Genomic DNA, 18,264 nt, shown 5'->3' with positions numbered 1-18,264 from the left:
AAAACACAAAAATAAAATACATCATCATAGAAGTATCATAGAGGAATCTCTATTTGACACTTTACGGCATCATTGTATGGGCCTATTCCACAGTAATCTGCTCCACCAAACACCAAGACACTGCAATGGACATCCACAAGCTTGTTCTTCCTCCACTTCTCATTGTGCCTCCGCTTCTCATCATCTGTAAGGATGGATGTGCCCAGATGTATGATACTGTGTCCAGCCCGTGGTTTGGCGCTAAGAGGTGATGAGACTAATGAAGTCCACATGCTGGTGTCTGAGAAGGTAAAAAAATAAATAAAGATATGTTACTTTCTACCAAACTTACATCAGCGATTCTAAATGTCAATAAAACCACAAAAAAATAAAAAATGCCCCATTTCACTTTGACAATGCGCGTAAAAATAGCCGATCAACAATCTCACATCGCGTAGTACAGTGGTTCTCAGTGGGGTCCAGGAACCCGCAAGGGTCCCTCGGGGTTCCAGGGGTGCCCAGCAAAATGTGTTAATATAGCATCACAACAATTTTAACCACAGATCAACTTTTTTTTAAATCAAAAATTTACATTTAGATTTCTTTTTACATCAATCTTCTCTTCTGGGGTCCCGTCACATGCATTTTCAGATGGGGTCCACGGCCAAATACATATCAATTTAGGAGTCCTTAACGTGAAAGTTTGAGAACCACTGGCGTAGTACAGTAAATAGGCCAGTTTCAGTATTTAGAACTTTTGGGGAAATAGAGAGGCCAGGTTAAAGTGGTTACGTCTGTGTGGGTTTAATAAATATTAACTAATGAAAAGTATAATTTCCTGAAAAGTCACATTTTGGACATGCAAGGTTTCTGCCCGACAGCGATGCTCGACATGCTCAATACAAGGAGTAAGTGGTGGACAGCAAAATCAGGATCATTGAGTTCAATACAAGGAGTAAGTAGACAGTAAAATCAGGAATGCTAGTTTGACTCTGAAAGTTAACACTAATATTTTGCCATCGAGAGAAAGGGTTAAGCAACAATCCTCACCTATATTGAAGACATGAACATCCTGTAGAGTTCCAATAGAACTTAACCCTCCACTGACCAGCAGCCTGTTGTCTGACACTGGAAGTGCTGCATGGAACCTGTCAAATACGTAATCTGGATTAGTATAATTATTCCTCCAACACCAGTCTAAAATTATATCAATCACCAAGACTGGGTCTAATAACAGCTTGGCTACCATGTGGATCTCAGACATGTTGTGAATGACATCATATTGACCTCAATATAGAGTCACATGCCTTTCCATTGACTTACATAGAATGAAAGTTTTAAAAAGGTTAATTAAAAACATTACAAAAAACTAGAAAAAGTGCTCCTCGGAGCACAGGTCTCCGCCAGGTCAGGTACGTTATTCTGGCCTTCTGGTGGCGCTATAATAGGCCAATGTGAAAAGGGTGCCATTTATTCTTAGGTCTGTCACGGCAATCAGACACTGCATTCATGATTTGAGGCATTTTGTTCCAAAAATGTGTTTTGCTAAATTAGACCTGCTGGTGGCGCTATAACAGGCCAATGTGAAAAGGGTGGCATTTCTTCCTCGGCCTAGTGGGAATGTGCGTGTGAAATTCCACGGAAATCGCAAGCTGCGTGCATAGTTTGAGGCTTTTTGTTCAAAACGGACCAATCCTGCAAACTTTGGAAGCCAACCATAGGCAATGAGGATGGAATATGGGAAATCGGACAGATCCGTGTTGATCACATGACTATAGAGATACTGTGTACCGATTTGCATGACGTTTGGATGAAATCTGTAGGAGTAATGTAAAAAAACCACACCCTGTGTGAAGGTAGCGGCGCCTTTGAATACATTATGTCATCGATATGTGTTTATAATGTGTTTATAGCCATGTGTCATGTGAAGCTTGACCAATCACTTTGTTGACGGGTCTGACCAATCAGAGCGTCGACGACAGATAAAGTTAAATTGAGGATCTAACTTTAAATAACTTACCTAGAAGGAGACTTTAGCCAAATAAAAATATATACAAAAAAAAACATGAGGAAATAAAAAATAAACCTTGACATCATAGTGATGTCATGAATAGTCCCCTTGCCTGACAAATCACAACCTTGACGGGCCTGACCAATCAGAACCTTGACGGGCCTGACCAATCAGAACCTTGACGGGCCTGACCAATCAGAACCTTAACGGACTCTTGGATTCTCGATCGTCTCTATCAAACCATTCTGTCATAACGGATGACTGGGTCCCGAACTCAGACTTTCTATACATTCACCCTTCATCTGTTCTTGTATCTTTCTCTTTCTATTCGTCATATTAACTTTAAATAACTTACCTAGACGGAGACTTTAGCCAAATGAATAATAAGATGAAGTCATTGTCATCGTTTATATAGACATCGAATTCTATATTCATGACATCATAGTGATGTCATGAATAGTGACCAATCACAACTTTGGCGCACCTGACCAATCAGAACGTTGACGCACCTGACCAATCAGAACGTTGACGCACCTGACCAATCAGAACGTTGGCGCACCTGACCAATCAGAACGTTGACGCAAAAGCCAGGCATAGAGGGCTAATAGCCGCTCTATACCTAAAGGTATAGAGCGGCTAGCGCCGCTAAAAATGTGTTTTGCACAAATCGGCCTCCTGGTGGCGCTATAACAGGCCCATGTGAAAAAATTGGGGCAGAGGTTCTTAATTGGCATCCAGGGAGTGTGTGTGCACAGTTTGGGAGCAAACGGGCCAACGGTGCCAGAGATTAGCTGGTAACACACAGACAGGACGGACGGACACACGGACACACACACACACGGACGGACGGACGGGGTAGAAAACATACTCTCTCGCCATGCCTTTCGGCCTGGCGGAGACAATAAGTGAGAAAAGTGAAATCTGGGATCATTACAACAAAAAAAAAAAAGGGTGCGAAATGTGAAAACTGGGATTTACTTTCTTGGCCTACTGGCAGCACACAAGACATTTGGCATTGATCGGGCCAATCATTTGCAAGATTAACCGTGGACACAGACAGCTCGCCCCCTATGAGCCACGTCGTAAAAAAAAAAAAAGAAACACCTCCAAAGACCACCACACAATAATTTCCAAAACAAAGCGCATTTGTCACTGAACATCTCGTGTTGTGAGCTGCATGCCACGTATTGCAAGAAAGTATGTCCTAGATAAGAAAAAAAAAAAAACTGGCATTGCAAAGGCATTTGCCAAGGTTGAATAATTACATACTCACCCCCGAGGCAATGGTGGCATGTTCTCATATTTGACAGCAGTGTACTCCATAAAAACTTTAATAAAAATAAAGAGAAGGATTAGTGGAAAGCTGAAGGGATGCTGTGAAAAACACCCGACAGGCCTCTCTACCTTACCAAGGTCTAGAACATGGAGGTCATTGAGGTAGGTTGAAGTCTTCCGGCCACCAAAGATGAACAGCTTCTTTGACAGCAGTGTCATCGAGTGCCTGCTCAATACATGACAATTGTTTATCAAATTATCTTTAACATTTTGGCAACATCTCCTCATGACATTGAGTCAACTTACCCAAGCCTAGACAGCGGTGGCTTCCCCTCTATGATGGGCTTGTACCAGAGTTTAAATTCTGGGTTAAAGATGTACAGCTCGCCACTGGGGATCAAGCCCGTCCTAGCACCACGGCTTGGCAGGACACCACCAAAGACATACAGTTCTTTCTTGTAAACGACTGCCGAGTGATGAGCCAAACGAGGAATTCTTCCAGCTGCCTAAGAGGGAATATGCACATAAGGTCTTTAACCACTTTCACTGGTTTCCCCATGTTGTGCATATTATATGTGAATATTTCCCAAAAATGGATAGCCGACCTACAAGCTCACAATGCAAGTTCAACATGTTGTGAGACCAAGTGCAAATCAGGCTCAAGTGGTGAATACAAGCATTTGCTAGCTATTACTCAAGTACTGAAAAGTAGTGCTGTGCCGAGACCACTTTTTTTCAATACCAATACTTTTGGAGTCTATCTTTCGATAGTACATATATTTTTTTTGTATGTGATTTTCAAAAAATAAATATACATATATATAATGCAGCTATTATAGTATATATAATGCAGCTATTATAGTATATAAAAATATAATATATAAATAATCTATTGCAGCCATTATAGTGCATATATAAAAAAATAATTTATAAAATAAGATGTATAAAATATATTATATATATAAAAGATATATTTTTCAAAAAAGTCAAAATTTTCTTAAAAGTATCGATACCAAATGATACTCAGATTAGTGATCGATATGCACACCACTACTGAAAAGTTAAGAAACCACAATGTATCTTTTGTGACAAACTCACAGTGACAAGCTCCCATTTCCAGCTCTGAGTATTGAGAATGTAGAGGTCACTGTATCGATGTCCCTCACCAAAGCCACCATACACATAGACCAAGTTGGATTCAGGGTCATACGTTGCTGAGTGGCCAGTGGCAGGAGGTGGTATGGGTCCAGAGGCAGAGGAGTTCATGGGGAACCAGCAGTCATTGTCTGAGGAAGATACAAAAGCTATGCATGAATTCACTATAACTAAAGATATACATTTAGTCATCTTACAATATATGATCTTTGGGGTGACCTTTTACTGAACACTCTATAGCAATATAGATCTATTTAACACTTATTTGGCATTTTAGTTGTCTTGTACATTGAATGCATTCATTTTCTGTAATACATGTTTGTCTCTTTTGAATTACAGTTGTTGTGCTGCTGTGTATATAGTCCAATGGGAAATACATGACTGTCAAGGAAAATGTATAGAATTGAAGAAAGAATTAACTGACCTGTGTCAAGCTTCCACAGAGAATCCTTGCAGTGTGCTTGACCGGTCGCAGATGTCTCCCCTCCAATCACGATTGCTGTATGCTGGTCAGTCAAACACATGCCATGTCTCCAGCGTGCTGATGGACACACTGAAAGACAGTCTGCACCCACAAGTTTTTCCTTCAGACAGTGGTTCTGAAACTTTTTAATTTCCAGTTTGATATGCAATGGCCACAGACCCCCCATAACAGTGTACAAATGGTACCAAGGCCGACAGCGTCACAATCAAAGTGGGTGATAATGTTATCACAAGAAGAGTTTTTACCATTTCCGAAGAAGAGTCAATTACCTAAGTTCCATTTTAGAGGCAAACTTTTCCGGTGATAAAATGACAACAAGAGTCATTAAAAAAAGTCAACCAAAGAATATGTTTTTTGTATTGATTTCCCCTCTAGTCAGTAAGAATACTTGAGGATTTTAACGTACCACAACACCACTAAGGCCTTAAAAACAAGGCTCCAGACAACCAAAAACAAACTGGTAAGGCTACTCCTTGGCCTTACACCTACAACTCCGCTAACCCCTGCTCACTTTGCTAGGGTCAGATGGCTCAGGGTCGAGGACAGCAACTTGCAATGGGCCTGGTCTACAAGCTACACCACAACGTTAAGATACCCATGTACCTGTCAAAGTAAATCAAACGTAAATTAAGTCCACAATCACAACACCAGAGGTAGCTCCACTGATCACGTCCAACCCAGATTTGGCACAAACAAGGGGTTGAATTTGTTCTCCTGCTATGCAACAAAAATGTGGAATTCCCTACCAAAAGTAGTGAAGGAGTGTAAAACCCTACTCTCCTCCCAAACTGCCCTAAAAGAGTACCTTCAGGAGGCTGCAATTCAAAAATGGCCCCTGTAAAAGTCTTAACCTAGCCCCCACCCTGAACCGTTACTGTACTTTCTTATTAAACCGTTTATATGAGGTTCTGCATAGTAGTGTATATCTGTCTGTACTAAATTCATAGTGACATTAAATGACAGGACTCCAATTGAAACAAGCCATAAGCTTTTAATCCCATTTAGTTGACCTTGTATTTGAACTGTACTTTTTTCTGCAAACTTCTAAATAACGTATTCAAACCAAATGGACGCTTACAGGTGCATTTGTACACTCTGATAGTTGGGAACCAAATGGACCCTTGCAGGTTTGTAACTCAATCAATTAGCTGAGGACCACCTGGAACATCAAGGGCCCCTGGACCCCACTTTGAGACTCACCATCTTAAGACAACTTTATAAACTGAATATGACCATTTGAGTGCTCACCTGCTGTGGAATCTTCTTGCTGCTCTGAGTTCTCTGCTCCTCCCAAGATCTTAATTCTTTTGGGGCTTGGACCTCGTTCTATGCCTTCAATTAAACTCTGCATGGGCTGGCCTCTCCATGGAATTCCGGCAGTCATACCCTTTAAATAGTTTGAAGGACAAAAACAAAGAATCAGTTATTCAGCCCACAGTAATATTAGTGTTTTTTAACCAGGAGTCCTTCCTTACCTGTGGCCAAGTGAGACGCTGATCACTTGCCAAAGTAGAGTCATGGTTTTGAGTTGTTCCGTCAGTTTGCAGCTCAGAATAGGAAACACTGTCTCCCAAATCCGAGGAGAAGGGAGTGTTCTACAAGGTACAGTATATATATATTCAACGCAAAAAAATAAGTCATATGATACAATACTGCATTTAACCTTAGTTTGTAGTTTGGCACTGCCAAACTACAAAGCACATTTCAACAACAAGGCATTTGAAAGTGATTCTCAACTAGGGCTGTCACACTTATGAACTTTTACATGACGATTAATTATTTAAGATACATCTGTTTGGCTTCATAAACAAGGTGCACAGGGCAGATATGACGACTTGCATAAAAACTTAACTAAAAAAAGTGAAAATGGCAAATCTACAAGCTCAAAACGAGTGGCATTGTGACACGTTTTGAGCTTGTAGATCTGCCCTGTGCACCATTTTTGAAAATATAAAATTATAATATGACTATTATACCAAAAATAATTGCCATAGTCGCAAATAATTGCGTTCAACCTTCTTTATTCAATTACCCCCATATGCATTATTAGGGATCAGGCCACAGACCCACATTTAATAAAATGTTTTTGTAAAACCCACAATGTTAATTTAAGAGACGTACAAATGGAACCAAATGGTCCATTTGCACTCTCAGTTACAGACCTGGGTCCATTTGGTACCACCTATAGTCACTTAGCTTGGGACCCCTGGAAACCCCTCAAGGACCCCACATTGAGAACTAGCGCTTTACACAAAACATTGAGTTGCAATTAAGTGAAAGAGAAATATTAAAAGGCCATTTGAATACAAGAACAAATAGTCGCTCACCATAGTTTCAGCATAGTGCAGTGTTTGGGAAAGATCCACTAGTTGCTGCTCTGGGAATAGTGTCCTCCGTTTTTTGCCTTGTACCATTGGTGTACTGCTTATGAAGGCAGTTTCATCCTGTGGAAGGTGAGAATTCAGTGTAAGAAATACAATTGTCAAGAGAATATTACACATTGTGTCCAAGAGCAAGCACAGACAGGGGGGTTCCCAATCTTTTCTGGATCAGGGCCCACTTGAATATCTCGAAAACCATCGCAGCCGACACAGAGCATGTTTATTTTAATGATCATATTAATCGATTGAACTAATAGTATACTTTAAGATACCATTTATCGGCATCACAATTTTAAGGTTTTAACGAAGAAATTCCATACAAAGTTTTACATTACTTTTTTCCCCAGATCCAAAATGTTGTGCCAATTATTTGGGGGCCCAACTGCAATATTCTCACAGCCCACAGATTGGGAACACTGCTCTAGGCTTCAATACAGGCGAAAGGAATCCATATTACCTCTCGGCAAACTTTAAGCTTGATCTTCCCATAAACTCCTCCGCCCTCTTGGTCCAGCGCCGCTGCCACAACTTCGGGGTCCCACTCTCCAGACCAAGTGAGAGACCAGCTTTATTGGGAGTCAAACATACCACTTTAATGACTGATAGGCAGCCTAGCTGATCTCATCTTAAACAAGCTTATTAGTGCTTAATGAGCTATCCAGTTTAGTAGACCTTGTATTGTGAATTTGTACTTCCATGTAGTGTTATGTACTGTCATGTACTGTTCTCATGTCTTACTAAATAAAGTACATCAATCAATCAGCTCCAACGGAACCTCTCCCTCCGCTGTATAGCTCCGAGATGAGGTTCCTCGTTTCCCTCTGCCGTTTGAGCATGACAGTGTCGCACATTTTCCACTTTACATGTTTCTTACCCCTTTCTGCACATCGTATCCAAAAAGTGAAGCTTTTCTGCAATTCTCTCAGATGTTTTAAGTTCTAGCGCACCATAAAAGGCATCCAACGAGTTGAAGTCATAGAGGTATAATATAACTAGAGGGAGGATTGCCCCGCCCCCAGCTAGTGCTCACTGGCGTTTTGAAGCACCCGGAAGCCTGCCGGAAGTAGAATTATTGAGACGGTTTTGGGTGCGAACAGTCTTCTCCCGGGTGGTTGAAGCCAGAAGCCGAGGGGCGGGGCTGCTAGTTGTCCCAAAAGTGTTATTAAGTCTAGGGGAAATGCTGCTAATTGTCCCAAAAGTGACTGCAAATGTCCCAAAAGTGTTATTAACTATTGGGGGAATGCTGCTAATTGTCCCAAAAGTGACTGCAAAAGATTGCTGCTTGTTTGAAAAATCTTTATACCTGTGTTTTCTCATGCCAATAAAGCACCTTTTGAATTGAAGCACAATGACAAATATTCTCGCAGTTTTTTTTTTTGCAACCGCTATAGTCCATGGGAAACCATAAACCTACATCTAAATGAGTTGCCATATTTACATATTAACATTGAAACTCCGCAAGATTCCTCTACACTTATTGCTCCTCCTGCTGTTGAGAGCATCTCAGCACTAGCATTACTCCTGCCTGCACTTTCATAAGCAGAACAAACTTTAGTCTATTTTCAGCTGATCTACAAGGTCAAAACTACTACAAAGCTAAAGATTAAAAAAAAAACTGCGAGAATATTTGTCATTGTGCTTCAATTCAAAAGGTGCTTTATTGGCATGAGAAAACACAGGTATAAAGATTTTTCAAACAAGCAGCAATCTTTTGCAGTCACTTTTGGGACAATTAGCAGCATTCCCCCAATAGTTAATAACACTTTTGGGACATTTGCAGTCACTTTTGGGACAATTAGCAGCATTTCCCCTAGACTTAATAACACTTTTGGGACAACTAGCAGCCCCGCCCCTCGCCCCCTTCTGGCTTCAACCACCCGGGAGAAGACTGTTCGCGTTTTGCGTTGGCGTAAAGTTATGAGCATGCGCACTAGTGTCATTTTTGCGTTCTACGGCAGCCCGTGTGTCAAGGATTGAACGCGAGATATTTATGAAATTCACTGGAGATGCCTATGTATATGTAAATGCATATGTATTTATGTATAATATGTTTACATATTTATATCTCTATATATAAATATATATCAGTATGTTTTGCTCGCGCATGTATTTCTCCCCGCCTGCAGTTCCAGCTTTGGCCACTGGGGTGGCAGCTTCAAGATTTCTCAGCGGCTCTGGGGGCTTGGTTGAAGTAAGTATTTTAATTTTGCCTCGGTCCTCATCCGGTTACATGTTTTTAAGACATTGCGCAAGAGTTGCGCCCGTAGAGATAACATTACTGACTCGAAGTAATGAGTCACCACTTGAGAACCACTGGCCAACCTTACCTGTTTTGCAGTGACAGTGTCCCGATGTGTTGAGTCTTCTCGCCGACCTGAACCTCCACGGGTACGGAGGATATGGAGGTCCACTCTCCAAGACCAAACACAACCAAGTATTTAGGGAGAGGCAGTGGAAGGAATACTTTTAAACTCCTTTTGGAATTACTGCGGGGAGAGACATGAACAAACATTTAAAGAAAAGGTTTAACTACCTACCACCACTATTTGAAATGACAAAAGCGACATGCATTAATTCACTGTTGTTGCCTACCCAACAAACTGACTGCGGTCACGCTGGCCGCTCTTCAGAGAGAGTCAGTCGCGCTAGCCGCGCTTCAAAAATGATTGCGCAGCTACTGGCTTTTTACGGTTAGGCGGACTGATGGTGCGTTCAATGAAATCGTAAATCCCAGTTACTTCAATATATACATGTAAAAATGTAATAAAACCAACTAAAAACATTGTTTGTGTCTAATGTTCTCGTCTGTGATTATTACCGAAATGTTTTACTGCACAAATTATTAATAATAAAATATTGTAATATTACAAAATCCCATACAGTTTAATGTAATTCTTTGGAAAATCATAAAAAAAATCTAAAAACAGAGTTATCACCCAGCAACTAAATGTTATTGTGCCCATGTGTGTCCTTTACAATATGTGATTATTACCAATATATTTTACTGTACCGATTATTAATAATAAAATATTGAAATATTACAGAATCCCATCCATTTCAATGTAATTTTTCAGAAAATCAGTCAAAAAACATAGTTATCACCCAACAACTAAATATTAATGTGTCCCATGGTCTCTTGTAAAGCTGTGATGATTATCAATATGTTTTACAGCAGCAATTATTAATAATAAATTATTGAAATATTACAGAATCCCATCCATTTCAATGTAATCTTTAGAAAAATCATAAAAAATCCAAAAAACATAGTTATCGCCCAACAACTATATATTAATGTGCCCCATGGTCTCCTGTGCACCTGTGATGATTATCAATATGTTTTACAGCAGCAATTATTAATAATAAATTATTGAAATATTACAGAATCCCATCCATTTCAATGTAATCTTTAGAAAAATCATAAAAAATCCCCAAAACATAGTTATCACCCAACAACTATATATTAATGTGCCCCATGGTCTCTTGTGCACCTGTGATGATTACCAATATGTTTTACAGCAGCATTTATTAATAATAAATTATTGAAATATTACAGAATCCCATCCATTTCAATGTAATCTTTAGAAAAATCATAAGAAATCCAAAAAACATAGTTATCGCCCAACAACTATATATTAATGTGCCCCATGGTCTCTTGTGCACCTGTGATGATTACCAATATGTTTTACAGCAGCATTTATTAATAATAAATTATTGAAATATTACAGAATCCCATGCATTTCAATGTAATCTTTAAAAAAATCATAAAAAATCCCCAAAACATAGTTATCACCCAACAACTATATATTAATGTGCCCCATGGTCTCTTGTACACCTGTGATGATTACCAATATGTTTTACAGCAGCATTTATTAATAATAAATTATTGAAATATTACAAAATCCCATCCATTTCAATGTAATCTTTAGAAAAATCATAAGAAATCCAGAAAACATAGTTATCGCCCAACAGCTATATATTAATGTGCCCCATGGTCTCTTGTACACCTGTGATGATTACCAATATGTTTTACAGCAGCAATTATTAATAATAAATTATTGAAATATTATAGAATCCCATGCATTTCAATGTAATCTTTAAAAAAATCATAAAAAATCCAAAAAACATAGTTATCACCCAACAACTATATATTAATGTGCCCCATGGTCTCTTGTGCACCTGTGATGATTACCAATATGTTTTACAGCAGCATTTATTAATAATAAATTATTGAAATATTACAGAATCCCATCCATTTCAATGTAATCTTTAGAAAAATCATAACAAATCCAAAAAACATAGTTATCGCCCAACAACTATATATTAATGTGCCCCATGGTCTCTTGTGCACCTGTGATGATTACCAATATATTTTACAGCAGCAATTATTAATAATAAATTATTGAAATATTATAGAATCCCATGCATTTCAATGTAATCTTTAAAAAAAATCTTAAAAAATCCCAAAAACATAGTTATCACCCAACAACTATATATTAATGTGCCCCATGGTCTCTTGTGCACCTGTGATGATTACCAATATGTTTTACAGCAGCATTTATTAATGATAAATTATTGAAATATTACAGAATCCCATCCTATTCAATGTAATCTTTAGAAAAATCATAAAAAATCCCAAAAACATAGTTATCGCCCAACAACTATATATTAATGTGCCCCATGGTCTCTTGTGCACCTGTGATGATTACCAATATGTTTTACAGCAGCATTTATTAATAATAAATTATTGAAATATTACAGAATCCTATGCATTTCAATGTAATCTTTAAAAAAATCATAAAAAATCCCCAAAACATAGTTATCACCCAACAACTATATATTAATGTGCCCCATGGTCTCTTGTACACCTGTGATGATTACCAATATGTTTTACAGCAGCATTTATTAATAATAAATTATTGAAATATTACAGAATCCCATCCATTTCAATGTAATCTTTAGAAAAATCATAACAAATCCAGAAAACATAGTTATCGCCCAACAGCTATATATTAATGTGCCCCATGGTCTCTTGTACACCTGTGATGATTACCAATATGTTTTACAGCAGCAATTATTAATAATAAATTATTGAAATATTATAGAATCCCATGCATTTCAATGTAATCTTTTAAAAAATCATTAAAAATCCCCAAAACATAGTTATCACCCAACAACTATATATTAATGTGCCCCATGGTCTCTTGTGCACCTGTGATGATTACCAATATGTTTTACAGCAGCATTTATTAATAATAAATTATTGAAATATTACAGAATCCCATCCATTTCAATGTAATCTTTAGAAAAATCATAACAAATCCAAAAAACATAGTTATCGCCCAACAACTATATATTAATGTGCCCCATGGTCTCTTGTGCACCTGTGATGATTACCAATATATTTTACAGCAGCAATTATTAATAATAAATTATTGAAATATTATAGAATCCCATGCATTTCAATGTAATCTTTAAAAAAATTCTTAAAAAATCCCAAAAAAATAGTTATCACCCAACAACTATATATTAATGTGCCCCATGGTCTCTTGTGCACCTGTGATGATTACCAATATGTTTTACAGCAGCATTTATTAATGATAAATTATTGAAATATTACAGAATCCCATCCTATTCAATGTAATCTTTAGAAAAATCATAAAAAATCCCAAAAACATAGTTATCGCCCAACAACTATATATTAATGTGCCCCATGGTCTCTTGTGCACCTGTGATGATTACCAATATGTTTTACAGCAGCATTTATTAATAATAAATTATTGAAATATTACAGAATCCTATGCATTTCAATGTAATCTTTAAAAAAATCATAAAAAATCCCCAAAACATAGTTATCACCCAACAACTATATATTAATGTGCCCCATGGTCTCTTGTACACCTGTGATGATTACCAATATGTTTTACAGCAGCATTTATTAATAATAAATTATTGAAATATTACAGAATCCCATCCATTTCAATGTAATCTTTAGAAAAATCATAACAAATCCAGAAAACATAGTTATCGCCCAACAGCTATATATTAATGTGCCCCATGGTCTCTTGTACACCTGTGATGATTACCAATATGTTTTACAGCAGCAATTATTAATAATAAATTATTGAAATATTGTAGAATCCCATGCATTTCAATGTAATCTTTAAAAAAATCATAAAAAATCCAAAAAACATAGTTATCACCCAACAACTATATATTAATGTGCCCCATGGTCTCTTGTGCACCTGTGATGATTACCAATATGTTTTAAAGCAGCATTTATTAATAATAAATTATTGAAATGTTACAGAATCCCATCCATTTCAATGTAATCTTTAGAAAAATCATAAGAAATCCAAAAAACATAGTTATCGCCCAACAGCTATATATTAATGTGCCCCATGGTCTCTTGTGCACCTGTGATGATTACCAATATGTTTTACAGCAGCATTTATTAATAATAAATTATTGAAATATTACAGAATCCCATCCTATTCAATGTAATCTTTAGAAAAATCATAACAAATCCAAAAAACATAGTTATCGCCCAACAACTATATATTAATGTGCCCCATGGTCTCTTGTACACCTGTGATGATTACCAATATATTTTACAGCAGCAATTATTAATAATAAATTATTGAAATATTATAGAATCCCATGCATTTCAATATAATCTTTTAAAAAATCATTAAAAATCCCCAAAACATAGTTATCACCCAACAACTATATATTAATGTGCCCCATGGTCTCTTGTGCACCTGTGATGATTACCAATATGTTTTACAGCAGCAATTATTAATAATAAATTATTGAAATATTATAGAATCCCATGCATTTCAATGTAATCTTTTAAAAAATCATTAAAAATCCCAAAAACATAGTTATCACCCAACAACTATATATTAATGTGCCCCATGGTCTCTTTTGCACCTGTGATGATTACCAATATGTTTTACAGCAGCATTTATTAATAATAAATTATTGAAATATTACAGAATCCCATCCTATTCAATGTAATCTTTAGAAAAATCATAACAAATCCAAAAAACATAGTTATCGCCCAACAACTATATATTAATGTGCCCCATCGTCTCTTGTACACCTGTGATGATTACCAATATGTTTTACAGCAGCAATTATTAATAATAAATTATTGAAATATTATAGAATCCCATGCATTTCAATGTAATCTTTAAAAAAAATCTTAAAAAATCCCCAAAACATAGTTATCACCCAACAACTATATATTAATGTGCCCCATGGTCTCTTGTGCACCTGTGATGATTACCAATATGTTTTACAGCAGCATTTATTAATGATAAATTATTGAAATATTACAGAATCCCATCCTATTCAATGTAATCTTTAGAAAAATCATAAAAAATCCCAAAAACATAGTTATCGCCCAACAACTATATATTAATGTGCCCCATGGTCTCTTGTGCACCTGTGATGATTACCAATATGTTTTACAGCAGCATTTATTAATAATAAATTATTGAAATATTACAGAATCCCATCCATTTCAATGTAATCTTTAGAAAAATCATAACAAATCCAAAAAACATAGTTATCGCCCAACAACTATATATTAATGTGCCCCATGGTCTCTTGTACACCTGTGATGATTACCAATATGTTTTACAGCAGCATTTATTAATAATAAATTATTCAAATATTACAGAATCCCATCTATTTCAATGTAATCTTTAGAAAAATCATAAGAAATCCAAAAAACATAGTTATCGCCCAACAGCTATATATTAATGTGCCCCATGGTCTCTTGTACACCTGTGATGATTACCAATATGTTTTACAGCAGCATTTATTAATAATAAATTATTGAAATATTACAGAATCCCATCCATTTCAATGTAATCTTTAGAAAAATCATAACAAATCCAAAAAACATAGTTATCGCCCAACAACTATATATTAATGTGCCCCATGGTCTCTTGTACACCTGTGATGATTACCAATATGTTTTACAGCAGCATTTATTAATAATAAATTATTCAAATATTACAGAATCCCATCTATTTCAATGTAATCTTTAGAAAAATCATAAGAAATCCAAAAAACATAGTTATCGCCCAACAGCTATATATTAATGTGCCCCATGGTCTCTTGTACACCTGTGATGATTACCAATATGTTTTACAGCAGCAATTATTAATAATAAATTATTGAAATATTATAGAATCCCATGCATTTCAATGTAATCTTTTAAAAAATCATTAAAAATCCCAAAAACATAGTTATCACCCAACAACTATATATTAATGTGCCCCATGTTCTCTTGTGCACCTGTGATGATTACCAATATGTTTTACAGCAGCATTTATTAATAATAAATTATTGAAATATTACAGAATCCCATCCTATTCAATGTAATCTTTAGAAAAATCATAACAAATCCAAAAAACATAGTTATCGCCCAACAACTATATATTAATGTGCCCCATGGTCTCTTCTACACCTATGATGATTACCAATATGTTTTACAGCAGCAATTATTAATAATAAATTATTGAAATATTATAGAATCCCATGCATTTCAATGTAATCTTTAAAAAAAATCTTAAAAAATCCCAAAAACATAGTTATCACCCAACAACTATATATGAATGTGCCCCATGGTCTCTTGTAAAGCTGTGATGATTATCAATATGTTTTACAGCAGCAATTATTAATAATAAATTATTGAAATATTACAGAATCCCATCCATTTCAATGTAATCTTTAGAAAAATCATTCAAAATCCAAAAAACATAGTTATCGCCCACCAACTATATATTAATGTGCCCCATGGTCTCTTGTACACCTGTGATGATTATCAATATGATTTACAGCAGCAATTATTAATAATAAATTATTGAAATATTACAGAATCCCATCCATTTCAATGTAATCTTTAGAAAAATCATAAAAAATCCAAAAAACATAGTTATCGCCCAACAACTATATATTAATGTGCCCCATGGTCTCCTGTGCACCTGTGATGATTATCAATATGTTTTACAGCAGCAATTATTAATAATAAATTATTGAAATATTACAGAATCCCATCCATTTCAATGTAATCTTTAGAAAAATCATTCAAAATCCAAAAAACATAGTTATCGCCCACCAACTATATATTAATGTGCCCCATGGTCTCTTGTACACCTGTGATGATTATCAATATGATTTACAGCAGCAATTATTAATAATAAATTATTGAAATATTACAGAATCCCATCCATTTCAATGTAATCTTTAGAAAAATCATGAAAAAATCCAAAAACATTGTTATCACCCAACAACTATATATTAATGTGCCCCATGGTCTCTTGTACACCTGTGATGATTATCAATATGTTTTACAGCAGCAATTATTAATAATAAATTATTGAAATATTACAGAATCGCATCCATTTCAATGTAATCTTTAGAAAAATCATAAAAAAATCCAAAAACATAGTTATCACCCAACAACTATATATTAATGTGCCCCTAGGTCTCTTGTACACCTGTGATGATTATCAATATGTTTTACAGCAGCAATTATTAATAATAAAATATTGAAATATTACAGAATCCCATCCATTTCAATGTAATTCTTTAAAAAATCATAAACATTTCAAAAAACATAGTTATCACCCAACAACTATATATTAATGTGCCCCATGGTCTCCTGAACACCTGTGATGATTATCAATGTTTTACAGCAGCAATTATTAATAATAAATTATTGAAACATTACAGAATCCCATCCATTTCAATGTCATTTTTCAAAAATTATAGCGTAGCTTTAAGCAACTGCTTACTATGGGATATCATCGCCCCCTGGCGATCGCACAGAGCAACAACAGGACTCACGGAACTCCAATGTCCATTGGATAAGGGCCGTATGACGCAAACCGGAAACCGGTAGTGGTATAAATACCGCTGCGTCACATAGCGCTTCTTCTTCTCTGCCAACGCGAAGCACACGGAGCCAACGAAGGCTAGCAGCCTAGCCTTTTGTTCGTCTCGTGTCTCGACGGAAGAGGGAAAAGAAGGAGGCACCTCGTCACTGCGCGTTCCGAGGATGCGGTTTCCTGGTCGCTGCGGACGACGACCACTGCCTCTGCATCTCCTGCCTTGGCCCGAGCCATGGCTGGCTCGCTTGCGAGCGGGGTCAGGACAAAGGCGGCTGCGGGCCATGCGGGATGTTCTCCGAGGCCCAGCTAGACCGGCGCCTGCAAAGGGTTATGGACCTAGCGGCCTCGACAAGCGGCGGTGCTAGCCCCGAAGCTCCCCCAGCAAAGGCACCGAGGAAGCTCACACTAGCCCGGGGGCCTTGGGCCCTCCGCTCCACTCGGCCCCACGCGCCAGTGGAGCCATCAGCAAGGTCCGGGATGAGCAGGCCTCGAGGGCCGCTCCCTCATCCCCCGACCGAGAGGTCGCTGCCGAGGCTGTCGGGCCTCCCATCCTTCTCCCCCACCACCTCCATCGCCGCATGGGGAGACACTGCCACGGAATGCAGCGACTCGGACGGCGAGGACGAGGAATTCATCGTGGTGGTGGACGACGAGGAGGATATAGGCCCAACATGGCTCTCACAGCCGACTTAGAGAGACTACAGTGGCTCGAGCTCGCCTCTGGTTGCAAGGCCATCTTGACCTCGGGTCTGAAAAGCCTCTCGCTCAAACCGGACAACCTCTTCGACACCGCTGCCGACTGGATCATCAAGACCAAGGCGGCGGAGAAGCAGCTCGAGGAGACAACCACAGGCCTCCTCTCAACCCCCGTAACCCCCGCTGTGGCCAGGCCTCAACAGCAAGGGGCTGCGGGCGGCAGACGCACCTCTGGACGTCAGCGTGGTGCATCCAGGGCGTCCTCCACCAGAGCTAGTTCCTGGGAGCGACCCGATAGCTCTCTTGGTTTCCAGGACGTAAGGCGTAAGGACGACAAGAAAGCTGGGTAAGTACTACACCGGGGCAAGGTTCCGAGAC

General features: G+C 37.6%; 1 protein-coding gene across 1 annotated transcript; it reads right to left on the bottom strand.

Moving 5' to 3' along the window:
• Window positions 1–35: 35 nt before the first annotated feature.
• LOC311036091 (uncharacterized protein) lies at window positions 36–17,473 on the bottom strand (the record flags this gene model as incomplete). Its single annotated transcript, XM_084044614.1, has 13 exons — window positions 36–280; window positions 1,030–1,127; window positions 3,264–3,318; window positions 3,400–3,491; window positions 3,572–3,771; window positions 4,364–4,551; window positions 4,845–4,973; window positions 6,153–6,291; window positions 6,380–6,499; window positions 7,232–7,348; window positions 7,743–7,851; window positions 9,613–9,771; window positions 17,214–17,473. 13 exons carry the CDS (start codon window positions 17,471–17,473, stop codon window positions 36–38), a joined length of 1,911 nt encoding a protein of 636 aa, XP_083900740.1.
• Between the last annotated feature and the right edge of the window lie 791 nt (window positions 17,474–18,264).

This window comes from Gymnoscopelus microlampas, assembly GCF_963454915.1.
Source record: "Gymnoscopelus microlampas genome assembly, chromosome: 20".
NCBI lineage: Eukaryota > Metazoa > Chordata > Actinopteri > Myctophiformes > Myctophidae > Gymnoscopelus > Gymnoscopelus microlampas.
Note: the sequence above shows the minus strand (reverse complement) of the source record. Positions and strands in the feature narration are given on the sequence as shown.